The 23,942-nt window shown below is 40.8% G+C and overlaps 1 protein-coding gene across 1 annotated transcript in view; it reads right to left on the minus strand.

Moving 5' to 3' along the window:
- The window catches only part of LOC125484695 (histone-lysine N-methyltransferase MECOM-like), a 438,400-nt gene that overhangs the window by 76,990 nt on the left and 337,468 nt on the right, over positions 1-23,942 (minus strand). The window contains exon 2 of the mRNA XM_048604475.1: positions 17,826-18,225. Within this exon, the coding sequence (XP_048460432.1) occupies positions 17,826-18,225 (400 nt within the window). The remainder of the gene's footprint in view (positions 1-17,825; positions 18,226-23,942) is intronic.

Below are 23,942 nucleotides of genomic sequence, written 5' to 3' on the forward strand. Positions count from 1 at the left end.
TAGGCAGAGATTTAATGGGACTTAGCACTGACAGACTGTCATCAAGGGTATGACTGAGCCTACCGTGGCATTCTGATCTGTGTCTGGAAGGAATTGCAATACCTTTTCCCTTCACTAAATAGTTTTGTTTATACTTTCACTGCATTCATACATACGTAATAATTGTCAGGTCTGAGCAGTTAATTTGACAATACAGCAGCTACAAAACGTGTACAGACTTGGTTCTGAAAACAAGGCAAAAAGAAACAAAGGAAGTAGCACTAAAAGACAAAGGTTAAAATATTTGTTCTTCAGGCAACGACAGAGATCTCATTCTATGAATAATACCCTTCTGCATCAGATATCCATCATCTTCTGTTATCTCTAGTTTTTATGCAGACGTGTTATGAATAAAATTATTTTTATTGAACAACATTTACAGGATATTTTGCCAAGTTTATTTTCCCATCAAAGGAGAAACTAACCAGTTCCTCATGACATTCAATGGCTGAAGGATTGAATCACCACCTGTCAACATCTGAGGGTTACCATTGAACAGAAACTGAATCAGAACAGATATGAATCCAAAAGGCACAAGAACAGGTCAGAGGTTAGGAAATGTCAGGGAGTAACTCTCCTACTGACTTCCCAAAGCCTGTCCACCATCTACAAGGCACAAATCAAGAAGGTGATGGAACACTCACCATTTATCTGAACTGGCACAGCTCCAATAGTCAAGAAGCTTGACCCCATCCAGAACAAAGCAGCCCACTTGATTGGCACTACATCCGCAAGCATTCACTCCCCTCCACCACCAATGCTCAGTAACAGTAGTGTGCACTATCCACAAGATGCACTGCAATGGCTCATTAAAGTCTCTTAAAAACTCACAGCCTCTACCAATGAGAACACCAAGGGCAACAGATACACAATAACACCATCACCTGCACATTCCTCTCTAGGCTATGAGACATCCTGACTTGGAACTATGTTGCTGTCCCATCGCTATCGTAGAGTAAAAATCCTAGAGTTCCTTTGCTAATAGCACTGTGAGTTTGAGACAACAAGTTATAGAGCTGGATGAACACAGCAGGCCAAGCAGCATCAGAGGAGCAGTAAAGCTGACATTTGGGGCCTAGCCCCTTCTTCAGAAAGGATCTAGGCCCGAAACGTCAGCTTTCCTGCTCCTCTGATGCTACTTGGCCTGCTGTGTTCATCCAGCTCTACACCTTGTTGTCTCAGATTCTCCAGCATCTGCAGTTCCTAATAGCACTGTGAGTTTACCTACAGAACCTGGAACACAGGAGTTCACAAATATGTGTTTCCAGTATCTTCTTCAGGGTAATTACAGATGCATTACAAAGAGAACAAAGAACAATACAGCACCGGAATAGGCCCTTCAGCCCTCCAAGTTTGCGCCAACACGTTTTGCCCGTCCATACTAAAACTGTCTTCACATACAGGATCCGTATCCCTCTGTTCCCTTCCTATTCATGTATTCATCCAGGTGCTTCTTGAATGTTGCTATTGTTCTGCTTCCACCACCTCCTCTGGCAGCACGTTCCAGGCACTCACCACCCTTTGTGTGAAAGCTTGCCTTGCACATCTCTTTTAAACATCCCCCATCGCACCTTGAACCTGTGTCCCCTAGTAATTGACCCTTTCACCCTGGGAAAAAGCCTCATACATTCCACTGTATCCATGACATTCACAATCTTATAAACTTCTATCAGGTTACCCTCAACCTCCTGTGTTCCAGTGAAAAACAAACCCAGTCTATCCAACCTCTCTTCATAGCTAAACTCCCACATACCAGGCAATATCCTAGCAGACATTTTCTGTACCCTCTCCAAAGCATTCACATCCTTCTCGCAGTGTGGTAACCAGAACTGTACTCAATATTCCAAGTGTGGCCTAACTAAAGGTCCATAAAACTGCAGCATAATCGACCTATCTTTATACTCAATGCCCCTTCCAATGAAGGCAAGCATGCCATAGGCCTTTTTTTAACTACATTATCTACCTGCACTGCCACCTTCAGTGATCTGTGGACCTGCATAACCAGATCCCTCTGCATCTGAATATTCCTAAACGTTCAGCAATTCACTGTATAAATTCCACCTGCACTTGACCTTCCAAAATGCATCACCTCACATTAAACTCCATCTACCATCTTTCTGCACCCCCCATGCCTCCAACTAATCAATATCCTGCTTATCCTCTGACAATTCTTCTCTCTATTCGTAACTCCAGCAGTCTTTGTTTAGTCTGCAAACTTATTAATTCAACCAGCTACTTTTTTCTCCAAATCAGTTATGTAGACCACGAACAGCAGAGGTCCCAGCACAGATCCCTGAGGAACACCACTAGTCATTCCCCTCCATTCCGAAAAGCATTCTTCCACTGTTACCCTCTGTCTCCTACGACTAAGCCAGTTCTGTATCCATCTTGCCAGCTCACCCCTGATACCATGTGACTTCACCTTTTGTACCAGTCTGCCATGAGGGACCTTATCAAAGGCTTTACTGAAGTTAGTGAGGCATGACCTCCCCCGCACAAAACCATGCTGTCTAAAGCTAATAAATCCATTTGCTACTACATGTGTATAGATCTTGTAAAAACCAAAAGAATTTCTGATGCCATTAATCAGAAACAAAAACAGAAGTTGCTGGAAAAAATCAGCAGGTCTGGGAGCATCTGAGAAGAGAAATCGGAGTTAATGCTTTGCGTCTGGTGACCCTTCCTCAGAGCGTTCTGAGGAAGGGTCACAGGTCCCGAAATGTTAACTCTGATTTCTCTTCACAGATGCTCCCAGACCTGCTGAGCTTTTCCAGCAACTTCTGTTTTTGTTTCTTACAGACCTTGTTCCTGAGAATCTTTTCCAATAATTTCCCTACCACTGATGTGATGCTCACAGGCTGGTAATTTCCAGGATTATCCCTGTTACACTTCTTAAACAATGGGACAACATTAGCTATTCTCCAGTCCTGTGGGACCTCACCTGTGGCCAAACAGGATACAAAGTTATCTGTCAATGGTCCAGCAATTTCTCTTCTCTCCATCAATATTCTGGGATAGATCCCTTCAGGACCTGGGGACATATTCATCTTAAATGCATTAATGGTCTAGCCAGGGATGCCCACATCCTGTGTAAGAATCCATTTTTAAAAAGTGATACTTTGTTGGTACATAAGGCTCAGAATAGCTGATGCAAACTCACATTTAACTGCCATTTGAATTGACAAAGTGTAAACTGACCTCTATTCTGATTTATTGATGAGTAACGCACTATTGAACAAGACGTTAAAGAAAGCAGTTTCTATATAGGCCAACGTCCAATGGTGGACATAAACGCCATTCGAATCATTTCTGCCACAGTGAATTCTATGACTTGTAATAGATACCGTGATGACAAATTGAAATAAAGAAATAAAAATGAGCTGCCTTATTGGTGAAAGAGACCACTGAACTACACAGCTGTGGTATACCTTGTCTAGGTTGTAAACCAGCATTGGACCAGGTATAAAACATGCCCTAGTGTTAAATTACTGACACAACAGTGGCAGCAGAGAGACATGCTGGAAAGGGACACAGAGGTCAGAGATAGGGTTACACCAATTTAGCCGCTATTTTCTGACCTATGTGCCACTTGACTGCAGCTCATTGTTGAGAGCATGGGATCATTGAGTTAATCCCCAGGGCATAGTTGTTTTACACAAGTTGATAAAAGTCCTCAAAAGGAAGCCTGTGTTTTGGGAAAGAATTTCAACACATCAACAAAATAAAGAGGACGGGACACAGGTCCACAAAGATTTTGACATGGTATGATCTATCAACTTAACTCAGTGGTAACTCTCTTACTAATGGTCCAAATGATTTTTAAAAATTATAAATGGGATTTCAGTGTCATTGGCAAAGCCAACATTTGTTGTCCATCCCTGAATCCCCCTGGACAGACTGGCTTGCCATTTGATGGAGCGATTAAGAGTGACTGAATAAGGATTGGACTGAAAGGCCTGCTTAAAGTTTTGGCAAAAGGTCTGTTTTTGTGCTACACATCCCTGTGATTCTATGACAGCAGATTTCCTTCCCTGAAGGATATCAATGGACCTGATGGGGTTTTACAGCAGTTAGGGATGGCTTCATATTCACTATTCCTGAGACTAGTTTCACTCTAAATTTATTAATTCAGTTCAAATTTCACTAGGTACGCCTTTTAAATTGGAATCTATATCCTAGAGTATGAGCCAGGTGCTCTGGATTAACGATCTGTTGATATTACTAGGACATCACTACCTCCAAAAGCCACAGGAAGACAAGCTCATCATCTCACTGCACGACTTTGAAAATATTACCTTCTTTGGAATAAGATATGAATCTAAAGTCTCATTGGCCTTTTTAGGGATGAGTCAAAGATCAAATGACACTATTTAGAACAAAATAGCTCCCCCATGGACTGACCCAGATATGATTGTCAAATTCCACCAACAAAACAGATTATCTAGTCATCTACCTCAATGCTGGTTTTGGGATGTTGAAGTATGCAAATTATCTTGCTGTATTTGCATTGTAGACTTACCAAAATCATCCAATGCATCCACAGTTTAAATTACAAAGAGGAAAGATGCACAAAATCAGCTAAGATTCCCCGGAACTTAGAAAGTTAAGCATGAGTGAATTGAAGCTCTCCCAAAGCATCACCAGAATTCTTCAACAAGCACCAAGATGTCGCTTGACTGGTGACAAGAAGGTCAATACCTGTAGGATCCTTCACGAATGCCTGGACTCTCTGTGCCACTGCAAGTCGCTCTCGAAGCATCTGCGGGAGTTGTGGGGGTGGTAGGGCTTGGTGAGAAGTGCTGTTGTGATACTGTCACACGTACCTTCTAGAATGTGCCTTTGCTAAGGAATTCTGGAGAGAGATGCTATGGGTTCAGTTGAGGTTCGTCTTGAGCAGCTCCATAATGCAGGACTCAGCGCCCCACGGTCTGTTCCCCAGGACACACACCGAGAGAAACGTCAACTGTACCTGGAGGACAATCAATCAGTGAAAGATGCTCTTTGGTCCGCCCAAAACTTGTTGGTCTTCCAGAGCAAGGAGTTGACCCTGACTGAGTGTTGCGGACTGGAACATCCCAAGGTCCAGGACTATGTGCTGATGGATGCACTAAAGATTGGGCTGCCGCTGAGGTGCTGTGGGGAAAGATCGCCTTCAAAGGTCTTTCTGTCAAAGTACAATGTGGGTCCATTCAGTTATCGGACCCTCCCAATGCCTCAAATATATGTAAACAGTATCTTGTACAAGTAAGAAATGCATTTGGTTTGTTTGTTGGATAGAGTCAAACTCTAATGTTTGTTTGTTTCTTGATATGCTACTGTATAGAACCAAACTGCTTTAGGGGCTATGTAGGTATATAAAGATATTTTTATGAATAAAGTATATTTTTGAAACAGGAAAAAAAAATCTTTTTCAAAGTCTACTGCATTGAAACCTGACACATCTTTCCAAATGATACTTCCTGCTGATGCACTGACACTTGAGAAGGGAAAAACGTTGCTGGCAGCAAAGAGAGAGAAAAACAAAACAGTAAATTTTCAGCCAAAGAATTCTGTGGATTTCAGACATCTTTTGTATGAAGAGCATACACTTTCCTAAAGATGTAATTAAAGGTGAAAATGTCAACATAGCTGTTACTTGCATTAAATTGGAAAAAAATGGCTTTCATTTATATATCACCTTTCACATCTTCAGGATGTTCCAAAACACTTCACAATAAATTTATCATTTTGAATTGCAGTCACTATTGTTTTGAAGGCAATTGCATGCAATTTGCATATTTTAAAATTTAACATTCCCATTTACTCAGTTTAACTCCTTTATTGATTTTGTCATTTTCTACCCAATAACTTCTTCCAGACCCATAATGCCCACCACCACATCCCCTTAATATTATCAATCCATTTCTTGCTCTTTGGGTTTTTGAACATTATTATCCATTTTCCCATTTAGAACAGCCATGCTTTTAGTCATTAGGCCAGGATTTCTGTCATGGTGTACAGATTTTTTTTGTTGAGACAAAAATGGCATTCCTGCTGGTCATGGACAGCCCCAATCTGGGAATGGGATCAGGTCACATTTTGTAAGTGTGAGTTGTTCGGGGAAAACTGCCATAGAAACCCACTTCTGTCTCCACTTGCTTGTGTGTGATTTTCATGATCTGGACATTTGAAACACAAAGCGGGCAGATTGGTGCTGGTAGGAGTTAGTCTGAAACTTGTGGAATGATACCCTTTCGGAGAGTTAACAGTCTTTCAATATGAGAACATAGGACACCTTTGGGGAGATCAGCTGCCTTTTAGAGTGGTCAGGTGCCCTTTCACAAAGATAATGTATCCTTTGGAATTGTTAAATGTAGATATGTCTGTAAAAGTGCATAAAGTCATGAACTGTCAAGCTCATTTCAACTGTCAATAGGACATGTCAAAGGATACTGTGAAAATGAGCTGCCAGAAGTGTGATGAGGAATTGTCGAAAGCTGCTGTCAATATCAGTGAGCAAGCTGTCAAGGCAATTAAAAGTTCTGCCCTTTAAATGTTTGAAAGGAGTGTCTGGAGTACTGAGAGGGCTATTGTTATTTCATGCTGTTTGTTGACATTTACATGGGGGCTACCATTACTCGATCACATGACTGATTTCACAACCATTCATCATTACAGTCGGGTGCCTGCCATTTCACAGTTTCATCGGAATCTCCATGTGGCTATAAACTCTTTGAAGTGGGATAATGAATTCCAGTGTTTCTTCTTATGAGGAATGATGCACTTGTATAAAATGCATGTTTTTATTAGGCATTAATAGTTAAAGAAATGTAGATATAGTCTTTTATGAATGAGAGTGTTTTTTGTCAATTTGGTGAAGTCTGCAATTTTCCACTTTTGTGATGAAGTTTGCCAGAAGCTGCTGAACAATCAGAGGATGAAAGCTCCTGGGTTTTAGAGACAATTGGTGAGGCTTACTCTTCAGGGGGTGAAGACAGGTCTCTGTTACAAGGTGCGAGACTCAGCGGGTTGGAGGCAAGGGCAGGTGGACAGGCCAGCCCTTCTCCTCCCTACATACCTCTGATTACCTCCAGTATGAGGCCAATGGACGGCCACCTCTAATCTGCCAGGATTGTTGCCCTAGTTATTCAGGTAGGAAAACAGGTAACTGGGGATGTGCTGAGTTGAAATCCTTAAATGGCCATTAAATTGCTACTTCTAGGGCTTTATTCGCTTGTGATTCAAGAACATCTTGGCTTTTTTTACCCAACATGTAATTGATGAGGTGGTGAGAAGGGGAATTATTTGGGTGAGTTATGTAGTCATAGATCATACAGCACAGAAACAGACCCTTTGGTCCAACCAGTCTATATTGCCCATAATCCCAAACTAAACTAGTCCCTCCCGCCTGCCTGAAACACTCCATTCCCAGTAACATCCTGGTAAATCTTCTCTGCACGCTCTCTAGTTTAATAATACCCTTCCTATAGTGGGGTGACCTGAACTGTGCACAGTACTCCAGAAGAGGCCTCACCAGCATTCTGTACAACTTCAACATGACTCCTATAATCAAAGGCCTTAGCAATGAAGGCAAGCATGCTAAACACCTTCTTAATCATACTATCTGTGAGGCAAATTTCAAGGAATTACGTACCTGAACCTCTTGATCTCTCTGTTCGACAACACTTCCCTGAGCTCTACCATTAATTGTATTACCTACTTCACGGTCCACTATGCCACCAATGCTGGTGTCATCCACAAACTTACCAACAATGCCTTTTATATTCTCATCCAAATCATTCACATAAATGACAAACAAAAGTGGACCCCCAATACCGATCCCTGAGGAACACTGTTGGAGTTGGCCATGGAGAGGTACTCATCACCTTCTTCACTCCTCTCTTAGCATCTCAGAGGAAGGGGGAATTTGTGCCCTTAGAACTTCATATTATTTAATTTCAGTATGATTCATGAAGCCTGTCCATGATGGATTTTGGATGAATTGGCATGGTGCATGTAAGGCCAAAGAGTACTTTGTAGGGGTCAAGGTTGGTAGTAGTTGCCACTAAGTTGTCAAGGAGTTATAAAAGGCCATAGAGGTATTACAGGTGCTTGGTTGGATTAGATAGTGTGAGGGTTATGGGGTGGGTACATAATCTTTGTTTGGCATGGAGGTTTTGAGGGACCTGGGTATGGTCACACAGTCACAAGTTAGCATCAGGTATGAAGGGTTATAGTGGGTGGGTACACGAAGTTGCATTGGTTGGTATAGATGGGGTATGGGAAGGGTGTGTGAGGGGCTGTTTTATGTCTTATTCTTTCTTTTTACATTTTGGACTCAATGCCAGAGTCTTCTGCTTAGCACAATTCTGTATCTGGCACTCTCCCTGCTTATTTCCACTGGGGTCACCCCGCTTAATTTTCAAGGAATTCTCCAGGCTAGAATGAACATTCCAACTTCAATTTCTCCCAGGCCAGGTTTGTAGAGCTAGGAAATGTCCCACTCCTGGGCTCCTGACCAGATACAAAAATTGAGACCTAAATACGTTTGCCTCTCCTTAATCAAGGCAACAGCTTTTTGATCAGACCCGCTTTATTTTCTCCTCCTTAAGTTCAAGCATATGTTTCTTTTCCTCTTAAGTCTCTGGATATTCTTGGGACTTGGAATCTTTGAATGGTGCTACTTCAATGCAGGTTATTAGTTTCCATAATGAGGATTGTGAGCAAGGTATGAAGAGCAAAGTACAGAGGCCAGAATGTCTCACAGGGGTAAAGGCATTTTTGGCCAGATGTATTTGGCAGTAAATTGAAGCGGGAGAGGAAAGTTGCAAAGATTCAGATGGGATTCAAAATTGGCAACGCTGTTCTAAAATGTGACATGTTACAACAGCACCCAGTGAAACGTGCAGTTTATCAACAAATAATCCAATTGAGACCTTTTGACTTTTGACAACATTAACTACAATTTCAGATGAAAAGTCACCAAACATTTCGGGTATTCTGATTGTGGCTGGAGTCCTTGTTGTGAGACGTTACTGCAGCAATTATACAAATGCATGTCAATAAATTTATTTTTCCCCTCTAGATGGGGGGTGGAGCCCTTGCCTACAAAGTACATATTGTACCTTCTGAAATATGTTGACAATTCTGAATGATCCGTTATTATTGTGTATTATTAAAATAAATCCTGCCAGAATAAATGCTTCAACAGCTGAAACTTGGATTATTTATATTGGCAATCACAGTAATAACTCACCATTTCTGTATTATTAAAGTAGAGAAATTTATCAACACATTATTGAAAAGTTGTTAATGCTGGTATCCCTTGTGGCCAGCCAGCACAATATCACCATGTAGCCCCAACACACCGACCATCGATCTGCCCAGTTTCCAGATGGCCCATCATCTTTATCACTCCCAGGTTGGTGACATCACCTGTTCTCCCATCTGAAATTGATGATGAAAGCAAACAGATCTATCTTGCTTACATTTACCAAATCAATTTAATTTTACAGGCCCCAGCGTTGGTGGCATATTGACAGTCTGTGTTAATGGCATCTACTGTGTTTAGTGCCTGGAAGAGTCCTCCTTGAATAATGTGGCATTTCATAATACATTTTTTACAACATATTTACTTAATGGAAAGAGTTATGGCTGCCTGTCAGAGCAGCAATTAAACATATTGAAGACTTTTGGAGTTCTTATCTTTCTTCCTCCTCCTTTAGACCAAAATATATTTATCTCTCTTCTTCCTCTCATGGGACCAATGTCTCATAACTGCTCTAAGTGCATTGAAGTAAAGTTACCATAAATTAAAGCATCTATAAAAAAATTTAAAAAGTAATTTTAATTCCTGGGATAGTGAGTTATAAGCAAAGTAACAGTCTGATACTAAACACATTGAGATATTTAGCAAAGGAAGGATGGAGTGAAATTGCTGGCACGCCTATATTGATGATTGGGTATTTAAAGTTGAGTTCAGTTACATCAAAGTAGGAATCATTGGTAAACAATTATTTGATTAAAACTCTGGGATGTTGTGCTGACATGATAGTCAGAGGATATGCTGATTCTCAATGGCAGCATCACTGTATCATCAGGTTTTTATCTTAATTAGCCGCACCCTATAAATTGTTGAGGTTACTTTCTTCAACCTGCCTCAGATTTAATGAATCTTCCAGCTGGAACTGTAAAGCTACCTGTATAATCACTATGGATTCCCCTAAAGGTGATTTAAATCCTAATTCGAAATCATTCTGATGAGTTGAAGACTTTCATACTCAACAAAACGTTCTCATTGTAACCAGTTAGAACATTCCTGCTCTTTCAGTCTTCGAGGGGACACTTCATGTGACCTGCAAAAGGGGGAAATGTGGTGGGTGGGGTGGGTAACCTGATGAGGTTGGAGCTGGAATTTCCCGATAGTGGGTTCAAATTTTCAGATGAACCCAGACGCGTGTATGTGGAGGCTTGGAACCCGAGCTGCTGGGGAGGTTTTCTATGTGTAACAGATTTTCATGACACAAATTGGGACAGTCCTCACAGGATTTGAATTCACCAGCAACATTTTAATTAACTCCACTGGATATGATCTTGTGCAATGTCTGTTGCAAACCACAAGAAGAGGGCCAGATGAGTTTGTGAATTCAGCTGTCCCCCACAGAATGATCAGGACAGCACTGGACACTAACATGAACATTTAGTGAGGAGAGAGCACAAAAAGAACCCTACAGTTATTTCTTTTACAGTAAAGTTCCTAATTGCCTTATAACCATCAATGCGTGCTAACGAGAAACATGTGCCAATATTGAGGCATGCAGGACATTTAGCTCAGACCAAGTCTCAACAAACGATGTCAATACACACAGGAATCAAAAGAAAATTATTCAACATGAAATATTTACAAGGTAAATTTGTATTTGGAAACATTCATGCCATTACTGTGCTCTCAATAAGTCTAAAGTTAATGGCATCGGAGTTGGGAAGGAAACTTGTGGCTGTGATGACATGCTTCCCAATGTGGCCACAGCTCGAGGTGGGTGTCACCATTGAAGAGCTTCCCCACCATGATTCCATGTCTATTGTGTGCACACTACTCTACTTTACATTTGAACTGGAGACATGGGAAAACTAACAAAAAGCAGGAGAGCAGAAATGGAGCGCAGTTAAAGTTCTGTCCTCTAACTCACTCTGTCTCTGACATCCATAATGTATATTTTGCCACTTTAGACGCATACTAAGGTAGTAATAGAACATTCACAATACCCAGCTGGAAAACAGGCCAATCTGTGCAATTAGTCTCTGCCTGGGTTTACGCAGCACCCAAGGTTCTTCTTATCTTTCATCATCTACCTCCACCATCATAACCTTCCATCCTTCTATCTATCACACATGTGTCTGGCCTCCCCTTAACTGAATCTATAATATTCATCACAATTATGTCATGATGTGGTAGGTGCCCTCATTATTGGGAAAGATAATTCTATTTGAATTTTTTAATCCACCCAACTAACACACAGACTCTGGTTATCCATTTGGGAAGCCCAACAGGTGTTTAATACAGGTGGCATTGTCATGATGATGCATTGTAACTCCAGATTATTTATGATTTTTCATTGTAGTCAATGTCTTTTAAAGACGATCAAAAGATGACTGCAGGTATATATTCAATAGCTGTCTGGCAAAGCTCTGTGTGAGCCCACGGAATGTCACATCTGTTGTGTGTCAGGGAAACATCAAACAGAGAAACTTAGAAGGAAGAGATAATGAGGGGCTGCCTTCCCCTTTCATCAGAAAACCATCTCCTGCAGATTATGTCTCAAACATTTTGGTATTTTGGTACTTTACCTTTGCAGCAATATACATTAAAAGAGTGGAACCAACCACAACTCTTGATTTGTGTGTGACAGCAGGCTCATGTGATTGAAACATGAGTGTGCTGTGAAGGTGACAGCTTGAGGATAGCTTATTCACTGGATGTGGGCATCACTGGCTGGGCTGCCCACAGGGCAGTTAAGAGTTAACTACATTTCTGTGGGTCTGGAGTCACACGTGGACCAGACCAGGTAAGGATGGCAGTTTCCTTCCCTAAAGGACATTAGTGAACCAGATGGGTTTTTTTAGGTTATTCTTGATGATTGACAGTGGATTCATGGTCATCATTGGACTCTTAATTCTAATTTTTTTATTGAATTCAAATTCCACCATCTGTCGAGGCAGGCTTCAAAGCAGTGTCGCCAGAAAACTCTTTGGGTCTCTGGACTAATAGTCTAGTGATAATATCACTGCGCCATCACTTCCCCCTGTTTGACACCCCTGTGCTGCCTAGAAGAATATCAGACACTATCTCACCCTGAGTGTTGAAAGACAAGCAAACCAGTGAAATCACCACCAAAAAGGAGCCAAATAAAAAACCCTTCTGAAGAAGGGTCTAGGCCGAAAAGCCTTCCTGCTCCTCTGATGCTGCTTGGCCTGCTGTATTCATCCAGCTCTACACCCTGTTATCCAAGAAAAAAACTTGTCAGCTCACTGAGAAGCCAAGAATCGACAAATTAAATACTTCATCACCAATATTAATATTACAGTATCCACTTAACATTGCCCCATCCACTCTTCACAAAATTCACAGCATAATTTGTATGTCTTTTTTAAGGATTACTCTTTTGAGCAATTCACTCATTTTCTAGTGCGCGAGCATGCGAGCGTGTGTGTGTGTGTGTGTATGTGTGAGAGTGTGCGTGTCTGCGTGTGTCAGTGTATGCGTGTGTGTGTGTGTGTGTGTATGTGTGAGAGTGTGCGTGTCTGCGTGTGTCAGTGTATGCGTGTGTGTGTGTGTGTGTGTGTGTGTTCATGTGTAACGTTCAAACACAAAGGCTTCAAATCTACTTTCACTGTAAAAGATGCAATCTCTTATTCCCAACAACGCCCATGTTCCATTTTCCAACACTTGTTCGCTCAATAACTTCTCTCCTATTTCTTTTGTGGCAATTTTAAATAAGAATCTCAAGCCTTATATATTCTTGACCAAGATCCCAGGCAACTATTTATCTTTTGAAACAATTGTACCTAAGGGGAAATGTTGTTAGATTGACACCTTCCTCTTAGATCTATTTCTTAATGGCTCAATGCTTATCTACACAAGATAATGAGGTGCTGAGTGCTTGCAGTTTCTGCCTTGTCACTTTAAAGAGCTAATCAGTGTACACACTGCTACAGGGCTGTAGTAAAAGAATTTCTTTTGTAGCAAAGTTATGAATGAATGATGTGGGGTTGATTGGTTGAATATAGAGTGCATACCATGTAAATTGAGAAGCCATGTGTTGGAAAGGGAGTTGTGTGGCCATTGGGGGTGGTTGGAGAGCCATTGGTTAGCATGGATTGTAGACCAGGACACTATGTGGGGATAGAGGAGTAAATTCTTGCATGGAGGATATTAAAGGGTGTTGATTGTGGCTAGAAGAGCATATTTGTAATGGATGTACCTTTGGGTGGGGAATGAGATAGTATGAACTGATTTGGAAAGTGCAAGAGGGAAATTAAGAGCCGAAGGGAGTTAGAGAGGAAGGAACCAGAGGGCTTTTATTTCTGTTTTGTTGTTTTTTTTTAACAACTGCGATGATATCCCAGATCAGTGAGGTGAGCCTTTTCATCAGCCTGGCTGAGCACCTCACTGAGGCTGCCTCTGAATACTTTTTGAGGTGCCATAGGCCAAATTCCAGTTCTCATCCTTCCCTACCCACCCCCTCCAAAATTGAAATCCTGCCTTTGCACACTCTCCTTGCGGGTGGGTGTGCCAAGCTTGGAAATTTCCTGAATTCCACGACACGGCTATGGGATGACAATCCAGCCCTTGAAATTTCATGTGTTGGTGTGGGTCTGAAGCACCTTGACACTTAGCTCTGCCTTAACCTAGTTTGAAACAGGCAGAATAAATGCCTTTTGCTGTTGCATTGTAACTAGGCACTACCTGACTACAGCCTATGCTAGTAGACTTGGGATTGAAACCCAAGCATAAATATATTCACAATAATTTGTAAATATCTGGGATTTATTGTTTTTTGTAAATTGCTTGATTGTCAATTCCCTTTTTATGTTGCTTATAACTAATTCCCTCATGTGTTGAATAATTCAGATGGTGTTTTGCTGTCACTGTTTGCCACCTTTCTGCAGGAGTCTTTGAGAGTGTGAATTTGTGATTTGTGTGAACCCCTATTGAAATCTCTGTGGCTCTGTGAGCTCATACCAACCCCATGTACACCTATTAGCCTGATATTGTAACAGTTAGGATGTTCAAAGCTGCCAAAGATGAGATCAATCAATATGGAATGTAGAGCCTGAGATAAGATTGGAAGTGCTCACAGAACTTAAACCTATTACAAAATCCAATGACCTCTACCAAGATAGCTCATAGCATCTTGACAGCATTTAACAGGATCTGAGTTTGTTTCCAATGAATTTAGCAGATAAACTAGTCACTAAGGTTCTGGGAGATTTTCTTTCTTGTTGATTAAGATGTAGTCAATTCCTTTCCTTCACAATCAGTTCTTCTCTGGGCGACACTGCGCACTTGGACTGGGATCTCAGCGGGTTCACTGTAAACCCCTGGTGACAAACTGCAAAGGGTTTGACCTTTGCTCTCTTCTTGTGACCTCCCCCCTACCCCTTTGTTCGATTTGTACTTCAACTAACCAATACCTGATTAGATAATGCTTTGCGCTGGCCTTAAAAATTAGATAAAAGCTTAAATTTATGACCTGAGTCTGGAGTAGGCCAAGTGCACTCTAATCTCATTCAAGTGATTCCCTGTCGGGTCATAGTTTCCATTTTCACTTTCAAACTTCAGTCTTTCTTTTCTACTTATTTATTACTTGTCATTCCTGCCACTCACCTCAAGCAACTTTCTTTTCGGAGTTTTATTTCTAGTCCAATCAAGCAATTAAATAGTTTCAATGAGATGCAGTAATAAAGTATCCCAAGAATTGGCCATTGAAGTCTGACATGGATTTGCAAAATTATGGAACAACAGAAAAGATATACACTGTATGACTGAAATTCCCCACACCCAGGTCCATGCAATCAATTATGTACATTAGCATTGTCTCTTTGATGAGAAATATTGAGAAAAAGATAGATATGGAAAGAAAAACTCATTGAGCTTTTATTCAAAAGGCAAATGTCAGAGCTTGGTTTTTGTCTACAATTTATCTAAGTCATTTGATTTTAGATTGGACCAGACAACTAGTTTAGATTGATATGTCAAATTGTGATTACTTTTATCGTGTTTAATGTACAGAGTTAAATTCACAGAGAAATCAAACTATATACAATCCCACTGTGAATTCTGCAGCTATTTCAAACTATGGTGTGGAGGTGCTAATGTTGGACTAGGGTGGACAAGGTCAGAAGTCACATGCCACCAGGTTATAATTCAACAGGTTTATTTGAAATCACAAGCTTTCATAGCCCTGCTCCTTCATTAGTTGAAGTGATGAAGGGGCACCACTCCGAAATCTTGTAATTTAAGATAAACCCTCCTCCCTCCGGAAACAGTTCCTACTATCTCGGACTATAACCTGGTGACTTGTGACTGTTGACCTATTTCAAACTAGTCATAAAGCTAAATAGGTATCAGCAATAGACTATTGATGCACTTACCTTTGCTATTATATTGTCAACACACCATACAATGGCCTGTATCACATCATCATCATACAATAATAGAGCATTACTTTGTGAAAATAATATCATTGTGCTTTAACATGAGTACTAGTTATGTCCTCGCAATATAAACGTATCCACATTGTTTCTAGGTTGTTTTGCTGTTTGATATAGTTGCAATGACCCTTTAAAGCTTAAGAGGTTTAATCAATATGTGTTTGCCAAACAATTAATTATGTGGGTGCAAAAAGATTAGGTGATGGCAAACATATTTTAATACTTTGTCACAAGCATGTGAGATCATTGTGACAAAATGACACTTGAAGGCAAGGAGCCCAAATGTTCCTTTTAGTCTTTTTGTTGCTTTTCCAGTTCTAAATGTTTGTTTGGATGCAGTGCCCCTGTCTCAGTGACTGTTCACATTAATAGTAATCCTGGTACTGGAGATGCAACAGATTGTGTGTTTTCTACTCAAGCACTCCTGAACCTTTTACAGCTGGTCCCTACTAAAGTAGCAGAAAGAGTATCTGGTCTGTCAGAATGTAGAGTTAAAATGGAAAAATAGTTTTTTTTGGGATTTACTTTACTAAGTATTGTTCAAAATGTAATAAAGTTCCATCTTGAGTCTTCACGTTTACAAGAATTACATGAAATTAACCGCAATGAAATGTAATGCAGAAATTATAATAAATTGAAATGACAAGAAAAGCAATGCTGAATCATTATACAGTTCTGGCAACTTATTCTCTGACATGTATGGCCACACCGTGTAATCATTCCCTAGTCTGGCAGCTTCACACATGAAAGCTCACTCACTCTTGTAGATGTTACTGGGGAGGCACTGTTTCGCTGGTAGAACAATGAAAAGTTTAGATTTGTGGACAGTTAGAGAATATAATTTACTTGGTATGTTATTGCTTTGAGGGGGATGTTCAGGTGTTTTATCAAACTTCGTTAAATTACTAGCCTATGGTTTTATTTAATTTTTAAAGTATACATTTACTACAGTCTTTAAATTAATAAAGATTGTTAAAAATGAAAACCCAACTGATGTCCTTCATTGCTGAATAATATTGTTGCCAGATTCACAATAAAATGTAATGAAATTATTTTGCAGCATTATAAGACATTTACAGCCTGCAAAATAGTACCTCTCGTGTTTATGATGTATCCGTGATAATATAAACATAGCAGGATACAACTATCCAGATGAAATGGGACTTCCACATGGACTGTCCATTACAGAACATTGCATGCCAGTGAAAATCCAATAGTTTTCTAACCAGTGGATGGTTTTATAATTTATTGATCAATTGAAAATCAAATTCATCTCAAAAGCTTTATCTGTTTTAAAACAAACTTCCAAATTCATTCTTTTTAGAATTAATGCCAAATAAAAGTGAGAATTATTTTTGCTACTTTGACAATGCTGGTAATGACAAGAGAAGATTACTACTCCTCCACAACAAACCACACTTGAGTAATTATCAGGCTGCATTGATCAGTGTGCATGTTGCCATTCGGCAACAGTTCTGTTTCTTAACAGATAATGCTCATTTTTGATAAATGTGTTTAATACAAGCAAGAAAACTTATCAAGGAGGCAACACTTTGAAACGAATCGTGTTGCAGCAGATTGAGTGAGGTACCACTTCACTGTTACAGTGAACAAGATTTTGTGAAAGCAGTTTTCGCAGTACACTTGTTCCAAAAACAATTTCTACCAGGAAGCTCCCACTAAGGGTGGTAATAAGTATCATTTGCACTATCATGCATTCAGGTAAATACTTCACTAGCTACCTGGGCAGAAACCTGACATTGTAAATGAGATGCTCACAATGGAAATGTCCTGACTTCATTTCCACTGATTTTAATAGAAGCTCAATTGGAAACTTGTGATAAGGGGTTCATGATGTTTTGCAACATTAATCCTGCATCAGGTAGCTGAACTGAAAATTTACCCGAGTACATGGAAAGTCAGATGACTATTCACCGTGAACACATCAACTATACGTTACACTTGAGCAGCAATGGGGCATGACTTCTCAGCACATTAAGCAAATAAACACATTAAAAAAAACTAGACACACAATGGTTTTAAAAAAATACTGCTGAGTGTCAAAATACAAATCAGAAACATTTTGCACATACCACAAGCCACTCCAAACATGTATAGGCATCTGAAACACAGAGAAATTAAAATACGTGCTTACTTCCCAGCCATGAGAAGGATCCTTCAAGTTCGATAGCTCTTCCCCAACATAAGGGCCAAGTTTTTCACCGGCTTCCAGCTTTCTCTTAGTCCATATTCCTAACCCAGCACCTGGAATGCTTGACTCACGGAGTTCAAATTCTGGTGGGATGGGAATATCGTCAGGAATGTAGATGGGAGCTTTGTAGGGAGAGCCCTCCTTAGGTGTAAAATCTTCATTAGATGTGGCAGGTGAGGAAAGATCATGTGCACTGAGGGACAGAGGCCCTGTCTCATCATCAGCATTAGGCTCCTCTACTGGTAGAATAGCAGAATACCCATCATACAGGCTGTCATCACCTAATTAGAGAGATAAAGCAGAAATGAACGAGTTGGGGATTGCAAACCAAAAGATCACAGTAAAAATTATGATTGATATTTCACAGAATCTGGAGTGAAGTAAGGATATTGCAGTCGATTTAGAGAGTCATGGTAATCTCAAGCAACATTAGGGAATTGAGGTCACTGAATATCAATAGAAACATGGGACTGAAGTGAAAAATTGGGGTCATTCAGGGTAGCAGAGGAAACCTGGGAAAAGGGGAGAGAATTAAAATTACTCTGGGTGTCAACAGACATCGACAGTGGAACATGAATGAGTCACTGTGGGAATTTAAACTGGGAGAAATGTAGGAGGGAACCTGATGTGAAATTGACCAAATTTACCAGTACCAGCAGAAAAAGGAAAAGTCTGGTCTGTCATGTTTCAGATTCATTACTGAAAAAATCATCCATAAATTATTAATGGATGCCACAGTATAACATTCTAAGCTTTAATATATATATATTATAGAAGCATATATTATTTATCGCAATATATGTGAGTTCCATAGTGACATTGTAAACTTTATGTTGACAGCATCTTACATTAACTGACTGAATAAAGAGCTCAAATATTTTCTCCTTAATTTTTAAGCATTTTTTCAGCTGTCTAATCTCAGAAAGTGTTTGTTAAAGCATTCAAAATCACACCTTGAACAAACTGTCTGAGGTGGTCATTCTCTTGATTTCACTGTCCCTTCATTGTAAAAAATAAACCAACTCCCAAAGTATCATTTTGCAGACACACACAGTTTCACACAGTACTGGATTCATATGATATTATATTGTTTAGTATTATTAAAAATCATTGAGGCCCTTTTGAAATCCTATACAAATTAAAATGTACAATCTAATGCAATGCCTAATGATCACTTAGCACAAGGTGGTTTTGTTTCTTTAAGTGGCAGTTTCTTTGCAAGTTGTGTGGCTAAAAATGCCACAGCCAACCCTCTTACATATTCCACCTAATTTCAACTCTGTGCACAGAAGATATAAATCTTTTCTACTAGACACCCCATTGGTTTGGTTTCTGACACTGAAGATATAGAAATCAGTGTAAGTCATCATCGCTGTCACAGTGTCATCAATGGCCCTGTGACCTACAAGTGTTATCAGCTGCTGCTCCCAATGTATAATTTAAAGGTCTAAATTCACAATTCTATTCTCAGGGTGAAAGTCATCCAAACCCCTTCTTCCTGTTATGAGACAATACAGCTAAGTTTCATTTATCTGAACATTTCTCTGAAACTCTTCTTTCAAATACTTGGACAGGGAACTATTTTAACTGTGTGCTGATTGTAACACAATTAAAAGCTCATTCATCAGGAATGGTTTTACGTTGTCATTATACTTAATGTAAAAGAACCATCCCCTTATGTCAAGTTTCAAGACTATTCAAAGACAAAACTTAAAGCTCCAATTTACCACAATATTTCTTGTTACCCATTGCTTCACACTTATACCTCTCTGATTTATAGATTATTCCCCTTTTTTTGCTTCAGTTTGATGCTCCTTGATCAATGCTGGTTTACTGCTATGACACCAATCAAGATGATGAAGTGATCAATACAACAAGCCACGTCTTCATCACTGCCTCCCATTCTGCAAAGCAAGACTGTTCTTTTCAGTATTCCTTCATCACTTCACTCCATCACTGTAATCACAGACTCCGTTTCGAAAGAATGCTCAAACCAGCAGTTTGCTGAAGAGATAGTAGGAACTGCAGATGCTGGAGAATCCGAGACAACAAGGTGTAGAGCTGGATGAACACAGCAGGCCAAGCAGCATCAGAGGAGCAGGAAAGCTGACGTTTTGGGCCTAGACCCTTCTTCAGAAATGGGGGAGGGGAAGGGGGTTCTGAAATAAATAGGAAGAGAGGGGGAGGCGGATAGAAGATGGATAGAGGAGAAGATAGGTGGAGAGGAGACAGACTGGTCAAAGAGGCGGGGATGGAGCCAGTAAAGGTGAGTGCAGGTGGGGAGTTAAGGAGGGGATAGGTCAGTCCAGGGAGGATGGACAGGTCAAGGGTGTGGGAAGAGGTTAGTAAGTAGGAGATGGGGGTGGGGCTTGAGGTGGGAGGAGGTGATAGGTGGGAGGAAGGACAGGTTAGGGAGGCGGGGACAAGCTGGGCTAGTTTTGGGATGCGGTTGGGGGAGGGGAGATTTTGAAGCTTGTGAAGTCCACATTGATACCATTGCGCTGCAGGGTGGCCTCCTCTACATCGGGGAAACCAAGTGGAGGCTTGGGGACTGTTTTGCAGAACACCTACGCTCGGTTCACACGAAACAACTGTACCTCCCAGTCGCGAACAATTTCAACTCCCCCTCCCATTCCTCAGATGACATGTCCATCCTGGGCCTCCTGCAGTACCACAACGATGCCACCCGAAGGTTGCAGGAACAGCACCTCATATTCCGCTTGGGGACCCTGCAGCCCAATGGTATCAATGTGGATTTCACAAGCTTCAAAATCTCCCCTCCCCCTACCGCATCCCAAAACCAGCCCAGCCTGTCCCTGCCTCCCTAACCTGTCCTTCCTCCCACCTATCCCCTCCTCCCACCTCAAGCCCCACCCCCATCTCCTACCTACTAACCTCTTCCCACACCCTTGACCTGTCCATCCTCCCTGGACTGACCTATCTCCTCCCTACCTCCCCACCCACACTCACCTTTACTGGCTCCATCCCCGCCTCTTTGACCTGTCTGTCTCCTCTCCACCTATCTTCTCCTCTATCCATCTTCTATCGGCCTCCCCCTCTCTCCCTATTTATTTCAGAACCCCCTTCCCCTCCCCCATTTCTGAAGAAGGGTCTAGGCCCAAAACGTCAGCCTTCCTGCTCCTCTGAAGCTGCTTGGCCTGCTGTGTTCATCCAGCTCTACACCTTGTTATCTCAGTTTGCTGAAGAAGCAGTTTGTCTTGTTTAGAATGAATAGATCTAGAAGTCGATCCTTTTCTGCTGAGCCCAACTCTGTTTCATTAGCAGAAACAGAAATTGCTGGAAAAACTCAGCAGATCAGGCAGAATTTGTGGGAAGAAAGCAGAGATAAAGTCTTAGGTCCAGTGACTCTTCTTCAGAATGTAGACTCTGCCTTCTCTCCACAAATGCTGCCTGATCTGCTGAGTTCTTCCAACAATTTCTGTTTTTGCCAGTAGCACTTGGCAATAACTCTGGAGAGAAAGCAGCGATAAAGTCTCAGGTCCAGTTACCGTTCTTCAGAGTTTAGACTCTGCTTTCTCTCCAAAGATGTTGCCAGAACTACTGAGTTTTTCAGCAATTTCTATTGTTGCTTTAGATTTCCAGCATCTGCAATTCTTTTATTTTTCTGTGTCACTAACCTTGATAACTGGCTCCCAACAACTCTGTAAACACACACATTCAACCACTTGGACATTAGCCTTTCATGCCAGTTTGTAACAGAAGGGGTTAAATACCAGTTGTGGTTTATTTAATCCCACCACTGTGAAGTAATATTCAGCACAAATACTTTTACAAGATATCAATTCATTTTTGTTTATTTGTATATTTTCCTTAAATACTTTTAGTAAGATTACCACCAATAAAAAACGATTTATTTTAGGAGGTCTAGAATTGGTAATTATGAGGACTCAAAATATTTGGCAAACTCCTGTTTCGATTGAGAAACACTAAGGGCATGTTATTGTATACAGGTATGACATGTTTCAATACAAGTTATATTGTTGAATCATGTGGTTATAAGCAAGCTAACAAAAATCTTCAAACATTTTTTCAAGAACACATGCCAGTACCACTGAGTTAGCAGCGCAAAAGTAGTGGAAACCCAAAACCTGGTGACTGCTTTACAACGTTGAAGGTTAGGAGTTGATTTTTCAATTTGATCCTTCCGGTGGGAAACGCTCCTACCAGGAGCATATAACAGAAATTCAGGGGGTGCAATGTGTGTGATTTATCATGTCAATTATGATTGGAATTTTGTAACTAGTTCATGTCCAGTTACCAAAAGTGCAGTCTTGTCTTATGACTCCCCTTTTAAAAGTTCCATGGATTACATTATCAACGCGTACAATTAATATCTTCCAATTCATGGTGCAGTGAATTTAGCTTCTGATTTTTTTTTTTGTTTTCCTTTTGCACCCTTCCGTTCCTGAATATAGTGACTGATGTAGGATCATGATTTTGAATGTTGGTTATTTCAGGAAATCTGCAAGTTAAGTACATGTATGAATTTCCAGAGATACTGGACCAACAGCTCTACAAATAAATTTTTTTCAAATCCAGCAATTGTTCTCCGATCACTTATAGAGGTTGAAACCCACCTCCCTATTTTCTGCATATAAACTGACATTTTCCCAGCCACCATCAGTTCTGAGGAAGGGTCACCGGACCCGAAACGTTAACTCTGTTTTCTCCTTCACAGATGCTGCCAGACCTGCTGAGCTTTTCCAGCAACTTTGTTTTTGATCTTGATTTACAGCATCTGCAGTTCTTTTGGTTTTCACTTATAGAGGTTTTCTGTTAAAGCTACAACCCTGACCCTTTTTCTTCAGCATTTATACCTTCGTTTCCTGACTACAATCAGTTCTGAAAAAAGGTCATTGGACCCAAAATGTTAACTCTGCTTTCCACAGATGCTGCCGGACCTACTGAATTTTCCCAGCAATTTCTGTTTTTGTTTCAGATTTCCAGCATCTGCAGTTCTTTGTTTTATTATGTTGTTCAGTTGGTTATTCTTTCCATGTGAGATTCAATTGTGAGTTTCACTTGGGTATTTGACCATGATGTGTGTCACAGATAAGCCTGATCCTGTCTTCTCCTGTTATTCACATATACACATTTTCTCTAGCAGCAGTTCCTGATACCAACAATGCTAGCTATTTTAACACCTCCTCAAAAGCATGCTGATGTCAGTCATACTGCAGTCACCTGAGCTAAGATCAAGCAGCAATTAGATCAGAAAACATCATTTGAAGCTTAAGGGAGTGTGTGGCACAGTCCCATGTGGGTGGAATGCTTACTCACTGAGTCATGAGGGAGCTCATCGTGAAGATTTCACAAATTAACATGATATAATTTAAAAAAAAACAAAAAAAGAAACTGCAGATCTGGAAATCAGAAACAAAAACAGAAATTGTTGGAAAAACTCAGTAGGTCTGGCAGCATCTTTCAAGAGAAAGCAGAGTTAATGTTTCAGGTCCAAAGACCCTACTTCATGACATAATTTTGACTGGTGCTGTGAATTGCTCCACTCACTGTGTAACTCTACTCTCTGTGTCCTTACTCACACCAAATCCCATGAACTGGGTCAAAACTCACACCAAAGCTCACTGAAACAACAACCTGACTGACTAGCTCTTGGGTAAACAACACATTGGTTTTGAAGACAACAAGGTGCAGGGCTGGATGAACACAGCAGGCCAAGCAGCATCATAGGAGCAGAGAGGCTGACGTTTCGGGCCTAGACGCTTCATCAGAAAAGGGGGAGGGGAAGGGGGTTTTGAAATAAATAGGGAGAGAGTGGGAGGCGGATAGAAGAGGGATAGAGGAGAGGATAGGTGGAGAGGAAACAAACAGGTCGAAGAGGCGGGGATGGAGCCAGTAAAGGTGAGTGTAGGTAGGGAGTTAGGAAGGGGATAGGTCAGTCCAGGGAGGACGGACAGGTCAAGGGGGCAGGATGAGGTTGGTCGGTAGGAGATGGAGGTGCGGCTTGAGGTGGGAG

The sequence above is a fragment of the Rhincodon typus genome, chromosome 13 (genome assembly GCF_021869965.1).
Source record: "Rhincodon typus isolate 14 chromosome 13, sRhiTyp1.1, whole genome shotgun sequence".
NCBI lineage: Eukaryota > Metazoa > Chordata > Chondrichthyes > Orectolobiformes > Rhincodontidae > Rhincodon > Rhincodon typus.